The sequence below is a fragment of the Equus przewalskii genome, chromosome 7 (assembly GCF_037783145.1).
Source record: "Equus przewalskii isolate Varuska chromosome 7, EquPr2, whole genome shotgun sequence".
NCBI classification, from domain to species: Eukaryota; Metazoa; Chordata; class Mammalia; order Perissodactyla; family Equidae; genus Equus; species Equus przewalskii.
The window spans coordinates 42,610,450-42,625,839 of record NC_091837.1 but is presented as its reverse complement, the minus strand read 5'-3'; the positions used below and the strand labels follow the sequence as shown (position 1 = coordinate 42,625,839).

Sequence of the window (15,390 nt, the reverse complement as noted above, 5' to 3'; positions counted from 1 at the left end):
GTGAAGTGGGCTGTGTTTTGGCCTAAAGAACTCTGGTGGAGAATCCCGAAACCTGAGTCCTAAAGCCAGGGTTGGCCCGTGTGTGAGCGGCAGGCAGTGCAGTTCACTGGGCTACAGTTTCCTCGTTGGTAAGAGAGATGTTGGCTGTGATGACAGCTGATGCTGCTCCTGGCCCTGAGGCTCTGAGAACCCGCATGGTCAGAGGATGCTGGCTGGTGAGCATCTTAGAATCTACTTTGAGCACCTGGAGCTGTTACCATAGCAGTGGAAAATTACTGTGGATTTCTGAACCATGGGTTCAAGCTGTTATTTGTAAAAGAAATTGTTTTTTCCAGTATACTCTAGGCAGGTTTTTTTTAAGGGGGGAGAGGTTAAGAGGCTAGAGCTTAATTAATGTTTTATCACCATCTAATAAATCCTTCTTTCACCTCCTCCTTTCCACTACCTTATCCCACCCAGTACTGCAGGCTGGAACCAGCACCAGTTGTTTGGGTCTATAGATGAATGAGCCATTGGAGACTGGCTTTTGCGGCTCCTATTTCAGTGTACTAGAACTTCAGGAGAAAAGTCAATAGGGGCAACCAACTTGTTTTAGTTTCAAGCTTAAACTGAGCGAGGCCCCTGCGTGTCTCATAGTTACCTTGAAGTTATAAAGATACCTTCTCTTCCCGGCCCACCCTGTTCCCAAAGTTTCATTACCATTGGGGGTGATTCCCCTGAGGACCTAACAGACCTTACCAGCCAAACCTCCACACCAGGCCTGACCTCTCACAGAGATAATGAGCATTTATTTAGGGTGGAATTAATTTGCTGCTCAAGTGTGTCACAACAAAATGGTAGGAGAGAAATTACAGCCTGTAGAAGCCTCAGGCCTATAATCGTTAACTTACTGGAGACTAAATTTTACTGCTCATTTCTGAGAAAGGCTTATCTGTCAGCACTTGAAAGGAAGTTTGTGCACCTCTTTTTTTGACAGAACACTTCTACAAGTCTAACTTGTCAGCTTGCTGTAGTTTATCTGGTTAGGCATCGATTTCTGGAAGTCAGTAAGCTTGTGTGATAATCGGGGTCCAGCTCCCAGCTCAGCCACTCACTGGCTTGGATACTTAACCTCTTTGACCCCCACTTTCCTAAAATCTGTAAAATTAGGGTCAGAATTCCTACTGTGTGAGATTCTTAAAGGGATTGTAAGTAACCAGGAGGGGCTGCCTGGCACATATCAGATCCTCAGTAATGGCAGCAGTCCTCAACAATTCCTCTGTGTTTTCACAGCAATAGCAAACTTCACCAACAGGCAAATGTCTAGTGGCCTTCCTCCAAATACCTGTGCAGTGTAAGCGTCCAGCTCAATTATGCAACAGATTCTGATGGCCCGAGCTGGGGCTGAATTTTCATGAGTCCTTTTAATTAAAAGATTCAGTGCCTAATCACAGAGGGACATTGTTTGGTAGTGCCAGATAATGAACTAGTCAGGGTTGCTGAAATGTATCATCAGGATTGTTGACAGTTCTCTCTCTGCCCATAGACTAAAATGAATAGGAAGGGGGCCAAGAGGAAGGGGCCAGCCAGGAGAGACAAATGTAAGAGATGTGATGGTTGAGCTCCCCAGTGAGCAAGGATTCCTCTCCTCGGAATTGAAAGCATTTGTGTACAGTTCATACAATAAAGGATGTCGTCTTATAAAAACCACAAAGAGAAAATAATGGCATTCTTTCAAGACACTCTGTAGTCTGGCAGACACTGTATATTCTGAGTAGCATCATTACATCTGGCTTTTGCCTACAATTCCTTTTTAATGGAAAGTATAAATTATAAATGTTAAATAAGCAATACATACTCCTTTTTTTAAACATTAAAACCAAACCAGAATGGACTGCCTTTTTATGTATATATACATGAAAACTTTTTAATGGAAAAAACTGTACCCTTGGTAAAGGTGCAGAATATTAATATAAGCTCAGAATGAATGCTGAAAATTTCAGACTCACAAAACTCTCTTCTAAATAATTCTTCTGGTTTGACTACATCTTTGTGAATACAGAGATGCTATAAGGCTTCATTTACTTTGCACAGAAAGTGATTTCATTTCCAATTCTCGTCCTGCTTCCGTTTTCATGATTTTCCACATTGTTTAGGAAACTTGGCGTAATAAGGTATGTAGGACTGTGGTTTGCATTTGGAGAACTAGATTACTCACTAGTAAGAATTTCTTCACTAAGTAAATCCATATCCCATCGTTTAGTAAATGGCCTTTATAATAAGAAAAAGCTAGATATTTGCAGGATAAAGTGTTTTATGTATTTAACTTTTGCCCTAGTGATACTGTATAGCATGCAAATAGCTAACCAAGATGTGAGCTCTTGCTGTTTTGTTGCTTTTGAGGGCATTTTAATTGTAGGAATTGATTGGAATCATCAGTTTTACTGTTAGAGCCAAATCATTCTCCTGGGCTTATGGGAATATATGCCACCAGGCAGTAGATTAATAACTATGAAAAAACCACATGAAAAGGCCAGTGCAAATCTCACATCAAACCCTGTGGTTTTCTGGATTTTGCAACCCACCCGCTTTTTGAAGCTTCTCTTTGGTAACATGAGCCTTTATGGCAACACCACCAGGCTCTAGACACTTGTGATAATTAGATGGACCAGGAGTGCCCCACACCTGCCCACAGTGCTGCCTTCACTCAAGGAGGAAGGGCATTGATCAACATCTATCCATTTTAACAGACAAGCCCTCCTTTGGTGATATACATGGCAGAAAAATATGACAGTGAGGGAGACTCTTTTGTTCTCCAGGAAGACTGGAAAAACTCACTGGGTTGGAGGCTGGACCACAGCACTTAGGAGGGCTCTTTATGGAGAACCACAGCAGAAAGGAATTCTCTCTGCTGGTGAACTCTTCTGGCCCTCTGCATTGGCCTCCCTGCAGTGTTTAAATTATTCTCTCCACCCAGCTAACTGCCCCTGATCGGTGGCCCCACTGGCCCCCACCCTTCTTACTTTAAACATGTGTTGTTGGAAATAGGGAAACACCAGGAACTTTGGGTTTGGGCACTGGGACCAAATTGTTAGCCCATTCTGGACTTCGGGAGGATACTCAAGGAGTTAACCAGGGTGATTCAGGCTTCACTTGGCCCCCAAACTTTTTTTGTATTATAAAGACTTGGACACTGGAAGATACATTCCAAACGTGAGCCAAGAATCAAGTTCAGTGGGAGACAGTTCACCAGGGATAACCAATGAAAAAGCATGGAACCTTCCGGCATATTCTGTCTGTAGCCTGCTGAATTACAAATGTGCTGTTTGGGCCAGGTCTTTTGAAGAGCTAGATCTCTTGGTGGTTAGGGGCAAAACTGCTTCACTTCCTGAACCTGACTCTCTTACCCGTAGCACTCTGCAGGTCCATTCCCTTGCCCTTCCTCCCCGCCCCCTCCAGTGGGAACAAAGTCCCCAGTCTCTGGAAAGCAATGCTAAGAAAACAAACACTACAAAGGCTGGTAACAGGGGGATATCTCTCGTGAATGTTTTTTGTGACCATCTAAGTTCAAGGAGGAGGGGGTCCCCCAGCTACATGAGCCAGCAGGGTCTCTTTGTAATAGGCACCCGTGTGTTTGGCCAGATGTCCTCCCAGCGGAGGGCAGAAAAGGAAAGATAAAACAGAACTCTTATTAAAAATAAGTCTTGGGGGGAGTTGGGGAAACAAGACAGAAAGTGTGTCAAGTGGAAAGGGAGGCCAGGTGGTGCCATCTGATATTGATTAAATGCTGATACAGTCAGTAATGAGAAATGCACCTCATGAGGAAGTGACCCTGTTCTTCAGAATGTGAACTAGTGACAACTATCTTGGAGCAGATCTGCATGGCAAACACAGTGCTTGCACATGGCCAGGATGGGAGGGACAGACCCCTACATGTGGAGTCAGGACGCGTGGCTTCTGTTTCTGCTTTACTTTGCTGGCCTCACTTTCCCCATCAATAACACAATGATGCTTGACCAGATGACCTCTAAGCAACCTTCTGGCCCCAGATTCTATTATCTACCACGATCTCCCCTCTGACCAAATCTCCTGGGGCTCTTCTCAGGGAATGTGAGAAGCAGCCCTGGAGAGGTGTAAAAAGCTCATCCACTGCGGTCCTAAAATCTAAAAGGAATGACACCCCCCCATCAACCATAAAAGTGTCATCCAGTCTTTCTGTGGGAGGCCCCTCCAGCATCCTTGTGTCTATCCTCCTCTTGTGTTTGACACTTGCCACTAAAGCAAGTTTATTGTTTCTGAACATGAAATGTGGCATGTTCGTGGGTCTACCCATGCTTCTTCCTCTCCCAATTACAAAAAATATTTTCATTTTAACTGGATGTGAGGGGTCTTTGTTTCATTTTAAACTGCCAGATTATAGAGAGCATAAGAGTGTGCACATGCGAGGTGTATGTGTGTGACTGTATGTTCATCCTTTAGCTAATGGTGAGCCATTAAGGTGTTTTTGCATTTTTTTTCTTTTTGGCATGTCATGAGGATAGCAGTATCTTAGTACAGGGTGAGGATGGATTCCAGTGGGAAAGGAAGAGGAAGTTTCCACTGAGATTAAAAGATCTCTCACTAGGATTGTGGCAGTGGAAATGCAGAGGAAAGAATGACCAGAGAGAGGCACCATGGCGTAGTGGAGAGATCATGGCATTTGGAGGCAGACCCAGGTTTGAATCCTAGCTGTGGTGTATAAGGGGTGCCGTTTCAGCTGTCACTAGCTTGTCTCTTTAAGGGGTTATTTTATGGATTAAAGATGCCATGTATAAAGTACCTAGTTCAGAATCTGGTACAGGGTAGGCAGTAAATGAACATCAGTGAACTGTAGATGAGATGATCATGATAAAAATATCCTACAGGAAGATTAGCAGGGCTGGTGACTGATTGAATTAGAGAATGAGTACAAGAGAAGACTTTAGGATGTCTTTGAGTTTAACCATTGGCATGGTAGTAGTATTGAGGTTGAATGGAAATAAGAAACTTGGATGGAAATTGGAGATCTGGTTTGGCAGGGCTAGTACCAACGTCCATTTGGGACATGAGAGGTAGTGCTGAGACATCTAGGTGGCAATTAAAGAAAAAGGATGGAAAGGAAAAGGAGTGGGAAAACTGTGATGCAAAGAAACTGATTTACTCTAGGTCTGTTTGATCAATGGATCTGACTTTACAGCTTCATCTTCAAGGATTGCCTAACCAAAGGTTGATCCAGCTTGCCCATCTGCTAAACTAAACCTTAGCTCCTCAAAATGTGTTTCTCTGACAAAGCGTCTTCTGGACCTTGTCAGAAATGCAGAATCTTAGCTCCTACCTCAGACCTACTGAACTGGAATCTGCATTTCAAGAATGTGATTTGTGAGCTCTTTAGGGTTTGAGGAGCACCATTTTACAGCATGGTGCGCAGACTAGCAGCATCAGCAGCCCCTGGGAGCCTGTTAGAAATCCACATTCTCAGGCACCTTCTCAGACTTCCTGAATTAGAGACGCTGTGTTTTAATGAGCCTTTCAAGTGAGTGCCCCAGAGTTTGAGAATCACTGCTCTGAATCATGAAACAAGCAGATTGGACCTCCTCTCCTTTGGTCTGTAGCCCAGAACACCAGAGGGACTGGTTAAACCCTGAAAGTTAAATTTGAGTCATTGTTTCTCTCATCATTTTGCATTAAACACAGCTGAAGAACTCTTTTCACTGAAAAAGGGCACTATGTGTAAAATTACAAACCAGAAGAGAGAAACTTTGGCTGTGGCTTAATCCTCACGACTTACCCATCAAAAGTTATTGAGCGCAATTATAGGAGATGAGGCCTTTATATGCCTTTGCTCCTGGGGGATGCTATTTGTAAGAAACACATGGGAAAATAAGGAATCTCCCAATACTCCTTACCATGTGATTTTCACATTAAAATGTCCACAGTCTTGTCTTCTGTGTTTCTAATCAATCCAATGGAAAGTTCCCTTTTTATGGGTTAGTTTCCGGAGTCACTTACAGAAGTGATGGTGGTTTACCACTTAGACTAGAATGTCTTTCAAAAAGTTGAACTGTGAGCAGTAAAAATTGACCTCCTCTTATCTAAACTGTCTAGTTTTTCTAGTTGTTTCATAGTTGTTATTCAAATCACTGTGATAAATAAGGGTCAGTGTCTGTTTTCTGTATCCATGTAATGTACAAAAATGGATATATAGGAGCATTTTAATCATAAAATTACCTATATTTTCTGCTATAGATTATAGTACATTTAAGCCAGTGGCATGCTGGGAAACCACTTCTAGGGGGTCAGGGGGATCATAATCTGTAGTGTTTGCCAGTTTCTGTGGTGTAAATACCCCCTCCAGGGCTGATTTCAAGCTACCAACAGTTTAACAACCAGCTCCCCAAATTCCTACAATTTTAACAATTGACTCTTGCAAGCCAGTGGGAATTCGCTGGAGCATACCACTGAAACAAACATCAAGGGACAAGTCACGATTTTTTTTGGCTGGTTGTATTGGAATTGCTACAGGTCCAGTAATGGTTGAAACAAGTAGATTTGAGTGTTTTAAATCTTCTGTCATGTAGAGATTTTTATAGAAATTATAATTGTAATTATCATAATGAAATTTGATTTGAAACTATTCTGTGAGACAAAGTTATGTGCTATTTTCAAGTCATATTAAATACAACATATTAAATTACAGCAACATAATGGCAATATTTAAAGTGCTTGTGTTGCTAAAGTGGTATGTTTAATTTTAAAATACCACTCATCCTATAGTAAGGTATATGTAAAAATTATTCTTAGTCATAGTATTTGAACCAAAATGCAAAAAGATACTTTTCAAAAATGCTTTTTGGTTACTATTATTAAAATTTGACTTCTCTTACAGATATTCAGGAAGGAACGCAATGTACCAAATGTAAAAATAACTGGGCACTGAAGTTTTCTATCATTTTATTATACATTTTGTGTGCCTTGCTAACAATCACAGTAGCCATTTTGGGATACAAAGGTAAGTACTCTTTCCTTTTTCCTTCCAAATAGTAAGTTTCCCTTTATTAATTTAATCATTTAAAAAAAAACCCATTTGTAAGTATCAAGTATTTCATTAATACAACTCAGAGGCAAAACTAAGCAATATCCTAAGTTCCATCTTCGTGTCTTGAGCTTCTTGTAGCTGTAGGAACTGAAAGGGGGAAAAAAGCAATACCTTTGACTCATTTCAACAATAATAATGGTCCTCTATGTGTTATGAAGATTTTTCCTCTTTGTTGCTTTTTCCTACCTATTTCCTGCTGCTCCCTTTTCCTCAATCTGTTTTCCTCTTATCTCTAAGAGGCTCTCTGGGAACCCTGGAGTCAGCACACAGGAAAGCTGTATTGACAGAGGAAAAGCCAAACACAAGATCTCCAGGGATATGACTTACTTCACCAAGGGACTGGCCAATTAATTCCCCTTTTCTCTTCAGCACATTTACTGTGGTCACTGTTGTTTATATAGCTCCATGAAAATACTGCCCTGTGGAAGTTAAACACAGAGACAGCACCGCCACCTCAACTATACTTTATGGGACGTTAGGCATTCTTTCAATGTGTCTGGTTTAAGGTCAGTGGAGGATTTTTGCCTGAATCCTCCAGACTTGCAGACAAAGTGAATTCTCCCCACCCCCTACAGCCATTCCAGACACCACAGGTAGAAGGTGTCATGATTCAGAATCATGAACTACATAAACCCTCTTACAGAAAACAGCCGTGGAAGCCTCCCCATCAAAGACACGTGAGACAGACACGTCGTCTGGTTTCAGCAAGAGGCAGACGTGGGTCTGCTGAGCTTCAAATCCTTCACTCAGCAGCCGTCTCAGCTGCCTTCCCTCAGAACTGACAGATTAACAGAGGAGAATTCCCACACATTCCAGTCTCTGTTCTAGCCCATCGACTTGACCTGGAAGAGAAAGAGTCAAAGTGAATCCCCTCCATCTAGTAACTCCTCCCACCTCTCTTCCACTGTTTAGTAGTTTCCTGAGATACAGTGTAATGGAGTGAGAATGGGCTTTGGAGCCAGATGGTCCAAGTTCAGTTCTTTTTCTTTTTTTCTTTGTGATGAGGAAGATTGTCACTGAGCTAACAGCTGTGCCAGTCTTCCTCTATTTTGTATGTGGGACCCCACCACAGTGTGGCTTGATGAGCAGTGTGTAGGTCCACGCCCAGGATCTGAACTGGTGAATGTCGGGCTGCCGAAGCAGAGCACACAAACCTAACCACTACACCACTGGACCCGTCCCCAAGTTCAATTCTTGATTCCACCACTTGTAATACAACTGTGTACTTTATTAAGTGCTAGCTGGTATGTCAGGCATCATGCTAAGTCCTGTGCATGGCTATGTAACCTGGGTATGAATCATAACCTCTTAGAGTTTCTGATTTCTTATCTATAAAAGGGCAATAATAATGCCACTTTTAAAAGTGATTGGGCTGAGCAAAGATGATGTAAGTCAGCCACCGGTCCTATAGTTGGTCCCAGGACGTAAGTAGCATTCTCTCTCTGTTTCTCACTTCTTCATAACTGCATTTATACAGCTCTAGCCATTAAAATGGCAAAACATGTTAAAAATACTCAATATAGTCAAGGCTTGTCAAGTCCCATCTCTAAGGCTACATCCATGCAAAGTTATGTGCATCCTGGAGTGTGTTGACTGATGAATTTGGGCAGTGGAAATTTGGAAAATTACCAGGTCATTTCATCCATTTGTGATGAGTTAACCTGACCTAGGATTAAGAGAGTAAGGGTTAAGAAAGGTTATTAAGTCACGGCGACGGTTGGACAGAGGGTGGGAGTGAAACCTAGTGGGAAAAAGGAGGGCATTTTATGTCCCAGGTAATTCAGACTGGCTCTCCTCCTTTCCTGGGTTATTCAGGTCATTATTCACTTCTCCAGGACTTTTCCTACTGAACCCAGATAATGGAGAAGCTTGGAATCAAACAGCCATTTATTTATTTGTTTATTTTTAAACATTGGCACCTAAGCTAACAACTGTTGCCAATCTTTTTTGTTTCTTCTTCTTCTTCTCCCCAAAGCCCCCCAGTACATAGTTGTATATTCTAGTTGTAGGTCCTTCTGGTTGTGCTATGTGGGACACTGCCTCAGCATGGCCTGATGAGTGGTGCCATGTCTACACCCAGGATGCGAACTGGTGAAACCCTGGCCTGCCGAAGCAGAGCATGCAAACTTAACCACTTGGCTATGGGCCGGCCCCACAACAGTCATTTAATAAGTAACTTTTGGCTCAGTACTGTGTGATGACAGGAAAGTAAACATTGACTACTGGAAGGGAGGTGAGAAAGGTTTGATGAGCGTATCACCGTGTGGTATTTTGTAATTTTTACCTCTGGAAGGAAATAAGGTCTAGGATCTTTATGCCTTCAGAATTATACAGAAAGATCCAAAGGAGAGGGTTTTGTTTGTTTGCTCATTGTTTTTAAAGTACAGATATTTCCTCCATTTTTATGACAATGGAAAGCCCTTCTCGGCTCTGACATGTTTTACATGTGCTGGTCCCTTTGCCTGGAACACCTCTTCACCGCTCGCTACCTGAATGACTCCTCCTTTCCCCTCATAGCTCACTTAGACACGTGTCCTGCAAGAAGCCCCTGAAGGCCGAGTTAGGAGCCCCCCATTTATTCCCTAGCACCTTTACTTACTCTTAGCCTCTGTCACACTGTTTCATTATGGCCAGTGGGCTTGTCTGTCTCACCACCCAAATTTTAAGTTCCATGAAGGCAAGAGACCATCACTCATTTGTTCTATCTCCCGCTAGCCCCAAGCCTCATGGTGCTTAATATGTACCAATAAAGTTTACTGCATAATTTGATGAGAGGATGGATGGATGGATGCATGAGTTGTAGATTAGGACGGACCTCTAGAAAGGCAGTCAAATCAAGGCCCGGGGACCCGTCACAATCGCCGCACCTCAAGGCCCTACCTGGACACCCAACATCCTGAGGATCCGCTGGGCCCGCCCTGTGGGTGTAACTGAGCAGAAGGAGGGAGGAGAGACTGAGGGAGCAAGACAAGTGCAGGCGAATGGCGTTCTCGCCCCTCTTTCCCCCCTTCAAGGCCCCCGTCCCTCAGGCCTCTGCTGACAAAAATAAGATAATACAACATGCAGTTTTGGTTTCCAAACACAGCCCCAGTGAACTGAAATGTTGCTGTTTTCCAGATGTGTTTTCTCCTTGCTTGTACATGATTCCTCTTTCTTGCTGAGGAGATTCTCGTGACCCAACATTGTAAGAGGCAGAAAGACAAGACCCAGTCTCCCTTCACACGTCTCCCTTTGCAGTCTAGAGAAGCTCTCCATTAAAAAAAAGGAAGAAAGAAAAAAAGGACTATTTATTGAAACGATGTTTCTCCGAAGGAGAAGTTGAAGGGAAATAAAATAAAAACTCCTTTATTTATCAGAGTTAGCAAAGGCAACTCCATACTGTTTTCCTCAAAACTGTCCTTTTCTTCTCCTTTTATGTCACTCACACAGCTACAAGCTAGGATGAAACTTAAGTTCCCTCTAGAGAATTTGCTGAACAAGTCAGAGAACTGCTGAGTCACGCAGACAGGTCTGTACAGTGGCTGTGACTGGGAGGCACGTCAGCCACTTTACAGAAAGCACATTCCTGGACGGTTACAGCGTGATGCATCCTTTGCGCTGGGCCTTTTTTTTTTTTTTTTTTTTTTGAGGAAGATTTGCTCTGAGCTAACATCCACCACTAATCCTCCTCTGTTTTGCTGAGGAAGATTAGCCCTGAGCTAATATCTGTGCCCATCTTCCTCTATGTGTGGGACACCTGCCACAGCATGGCTTGATAAGTGGTGCGCATGTCTGTGCCTGGGATCCGAACCAGCGAACACCGGCCGCCAAAGCGGACCGTGGGGACTTAACCACTATGCCACCGGGCCAGCCCTCGCCCTGGATTTTTCATCATCCATCAACAGAGCTTCCATGGTAGAAGCCATCTCCTAAGTTCAATGGATCATGTTTCCTCCAGAACATTCCCTGAAGAGGAAAATTCCACCCAGTTGTCCTGCCCAGCAGGCATCTATCTTAAGGTAGTTAGAACAAAGAAGAAAGGCAGAAATCTGAATCTTTCTCAGTGAGAATCTCTGACTCAACATTCCTACTCATAGAATGTCTACCTTAAGGCCAAAGTAGTGATTCCAACTGGATGAGAAAGTTTTCCGATGTGCATCAGATCACACTGTGTAGCTCTTGTTAGAATCCAGGGTAACATTCTATAACCAGATCTTCCACATTTCTGTAATGAAACCTGAAATAGTGTTCAAGGTAGAGAGGTCTTTACTGCGTTCCCTGGGAGTATCACGGGTGTTACTGGGGAGTCTCAGGTACCAGGGGGGTTGTGTTCCCCCCTCAGGACCATGATCAGTCTGGTACAGACACTCGTGAGCACTGGATAGGAACTCAGTGCTCTGCTCTTGTTCCCTGTCTTCAAGGCCTGGGCCTGTGAACTGTGTCTCTTGTGTCCTCAGTATCTAGCACTGTGCCATATACGTAGCAGATGCTTAGTAAACATCTGAGGATGATGCCTGTAAAGAGAAGATAAAGAAGACACAATCCTTCACTTCAAGGGATTTTTATTGGAGGCAACTAGATTTAGGAAAAAGGAATGCTAAATGAAAGGCAATGTGGAATTACAGAGAAAGCATGGATTTGGAGTTAGAGCTCCTGGCCTGCTATCCCACTTAGTTATTTCCAAGCTGTGCAACTCTGGACAAGTTACTGAACATCTCTGAGCCTCAATTTCTTCATCTGTTAAAGAGTTGTAAGGTTTAACTGCAGTGTGGTGCAGTGCACCTTGCAAAGAGTAGGCGCTCAATAAATAGAGGCTGTTCCTATTGCTATTCAGATAAAGGGTCAGTTGGTGTGGTGTGGAATCAAACCATTAGGGAAGGCTTAGCACAGTGTCGGGGGAGGGCTGGAGTGGACCTTAGAGGATGGGCGGGATCAAGACAAGGGAGGAGGAGGTTAGTGGCCCAGGCTAAGGGATGATACCAAAGTGCTTTTACAGAAGAGATGTTCTTGTCAGATTATCCCAGAGAGTTGGCTTTGGGAACTTGAAGAGGGACAGATCTTCAGGTGTAACCTGAAGTACTGATATTCTGAAGAAAAACTCTGTCAAGAAACAGTTTCCAATAAAGGGGAGCCCCTGAAGAAGCAGACAGCTAGTAACCCTGTGTGTCTCACGTCCATTTTCCTCATGTGAGAATCATCTACAAACTGAGTCGACATCTAGAGACTGGGAGTTTCTCAGGAGAGAGAGGACAGCTCTGCCCGTGTTTTCCTGATTGAGAATTTGTGTTGATAAGAGTAAAAACCAACGAAAATGCTGTGTGCTGTGACAGCAGGTATTGGTTCTGGATCTCTGTCAGTCTAGTATTTTTATGCAGTGAGAAGCTGCCAGCTTTTCAACCCTAATGTTTGCAGCTTTATACCAAGATCCTGTTTTGTTTTGAGGAAGATTGGCCCTGAGCTAACGTCCGCCACCAATCCTCCTTTTCTTGCAGAGGAAGACTGGCCCTGAGCTAACATCTGTGCCCATCTTCTACTTTATATGTGGGACACCTGCCGCAGCATGGCTTGAGAAGCAGTGCTAGGTCTGCACCCGGGGTCTGAACCACTGAACCCTGAGCCACAGAAGCGGAGTGCATCAACTTAACTGCTATGCCACGAGGCAGACACCCTAAGATCCTTTTTTTAAACACAGACACACATGCCCCAGTGCATGTAACTAGTTCATTAGCACTTGTGGGCAGGGCAAATAGTTTCCTTGCTGTACCGAAGAGAAACCTAACAGGTTTTTTTTTAAAAGTGAATGTATTTGTTCCTTTTACTCTGTGCAAACTTGAATTATCCATCGACGACAGTTCTGTTCTTTTTCAAACACACATGGAAGAAAAATCAGAGAGGGTAGAAAATGACTGGTTGTCAGCATAGTGAGAGGTTTCTTTGGCTTCCAGGAAAAAGGGAGGACTGCGTGTGGTTTGAGGACAGACTGAGGCATGTGTTTTGATTTGAGAATCAAAACCAAACCTAAACTTGTAAACATTCTGTGTTTTATTTTTTAAAAGTGTAGCTTTGCTGAAATGCAGCTGAAACATCTTGTTCTTCAGAGTTCCCAAGGATTTAGGAGTACCTATCAAACAACCCTGAGGTGCGGATTACTGTAACTATACCTCTGTGGCTACAGAGTCATTTTTTTAAAAACAGTAATTATTCAGCTAAATGTCACACTTGCTGCGGGTGCCAAGCCTTCCCTGGGCTGGTGGGTTTGTGTGTGTGTTTGCGTGACCTCTGGCTCGGCCAATTTTTCACAGGCCTCGGCAGCCAGCAGGCAGGTTCTCATTTATTTAAATAAATGGCATAATAAGTAAGTATGTGTTGAACAACTACTAAATGCCACACACTGAGCCAAGAGCTGGAGATAAAACTCAAGGCAAATTTCCCTGCCTTAAGAGATCTTCTAGTCACCAAGCCACAACAACACAGTGAAGAAGTCCCACAATAGGGAGGGGACTCCTTGCCGGGGGGGCTCGGCAAGACGCACTTTGGCACAGATGTCCCCCAGGAAGTGACGAGCTGGGTCTTGAACAGCAAGTAGGGCTTAGCTTGGTGAAGAGGCCAGAGAGGAACATTCTAGGTGGGAAGGAGAACATCTGAGAAGGCTCAGGTGAGAAAGAGCATTTGGTGCATCGCTCACATCTCATAAAAGCCAGAGTGTAGAAGTCTCCAGGGACAGCGCGGGAGCTACGGAGCTGGTTCACTCCGGTCCTGCAGACCTGTGGGCGTGTACTTCTCCTTGCTGCTGGAGCCAGGAGAATCTCCTCACACAGTCATGCGTAGGAGGAACACTAGATGAATCCAATAAATTGGATCCACTGGCTCACAATAGGCAAAGCATAGTCATGCTTAAAAAAAGCCACTATTTAAAAAAAGGCTGTTGATACCAAGAAGGACAGTCAGACCTAATCCCAAGCTGCTAGAGGTTGGATCCCACAGGAGAAATACACTCTTATTAGACATTTTAGAAAAACAAACTTGAACTCACAACCGTAGAGAATTATTGTCTTCTGAGAACGAATAAGAACAGAAGCTTTTATTTAATACCACATCACTAACTTTCCCTCTCATGTATAATCAAGAAAATGATTTTTTTTAAAAAAGCCTTCTTGGTAAATCATTGTTTGGAAACCCACTGAGGCATCTTCCTGGGAACTGATAAACTACAGGTTCCCTTATCCCTAAGGAGAAGCAGATTTCCAGGCCTCAGTGGTGGAACTCATGATAGAGAGGGGCAGACACTCTTGACTTTGCACCCCTTCTACGGAGACTCTGTGTACAGACTCGAGGTAGGCGTTATTTGTCATGGAATCTCCCTCTAGGTGAGTGAGTCCTACCTGCCAGGAATGGTAGGGAATCTGATGAGTGATGAAATTTTGTAAGTGATCACAGTGTTATGCTTCCATCTGTGGAAATTAATATAGGAAATGATACAGATTGAGGACTTTCATAGTAGATAAAAATTTACAAATGAGTGCCAAACAGTTTCTAAAAGACAATACCGAATCATGAGAACAGTTAAAAACATACAATTCTCTAATTTACAAGTAAACTACCACTGGGTTTTATGACAAGTAGGTTATTTATTTTTCTAAAAGAATGGCTTTTTCCTCATATTTGATTTCATTCATACTCTGTTTCAATCTATTTCCTTTATTCTCTAACGAAAGAATCTCTTGTTCAAACTGAAAAATAAAATTTGAGCAGGTATGTTTATTAATGCATTGATTTCCACATCTCAGTTGTAGAGAAAATGGACAATGTCACAGGTGGCATGGAGACATCTCGCCAAACCTATGACGACAAGCTCACAGCAGTGGAAAGCGACCTGAAAAAATTAGGTAATCTGCAATGAGAGTAGCCATAAAGTTGAATCCTCTGACTCTGCTTTGTATAAATGACCACAGCTTTTTGGAATGATGTTGCTGTAAATCCATATTCACTCAGAAGGACATAAACTTTTGTATTGTATATTGAATCTTTCTTCATGATTTAATTAGAAGATTTTTAAATTTTAAAGTTAAGGACCAATTTTGGAGTTCAATTCCCCACCCAAAACACTGTTATGTGCCAAATAAAATCTGAAGACCAATCCTGATCAGAAAGAACCACAAACACTCTTTATTAAAAGCTGTTTTATAAAATGCTCAGTAAATTCCTATTTGAATTATTTTAAACTGCATAGAAGAATTGTAGAGATTAATTTTAAAAATGAAAGATTCCAGCCTATTCTATCCTTTGATTTTTGTTTTCATTTTTTGAAAAGGAATTTT

At 42.8% G+C, this 15,390-nt stretch overlaps 1 protein-coding gene across 5 annotated transcripts in view; it reads left to right on the top strand.

The window, feature by feature from the left end:
• Positions 1 to 15,390, top strand: part of COLEC12 (collectin subfamily member 12) — a 179,528-nt gene that overhangs the window by 127,516 nt on the left and 36,622 nt on the right. For all 5 annotated transcript variants that reach the window (XM_070629739.1, XM_070629737.1, XM_070629741.1 and 2 more), the window contains 2 exons: positions 6,884 to 7,006; positions 14,860 to 14,958. In XM_070629739.1, the coding sequence (XP_070485840.1) occupies positions 6,884 to 7,006; positions 14,860 to 14,958 (222 nt within the window). The remainder of the gene's footprint in view (positions 1 to 6,883; positions 7,007 to 14,859; positions 14,959 to 15,390) is intronic.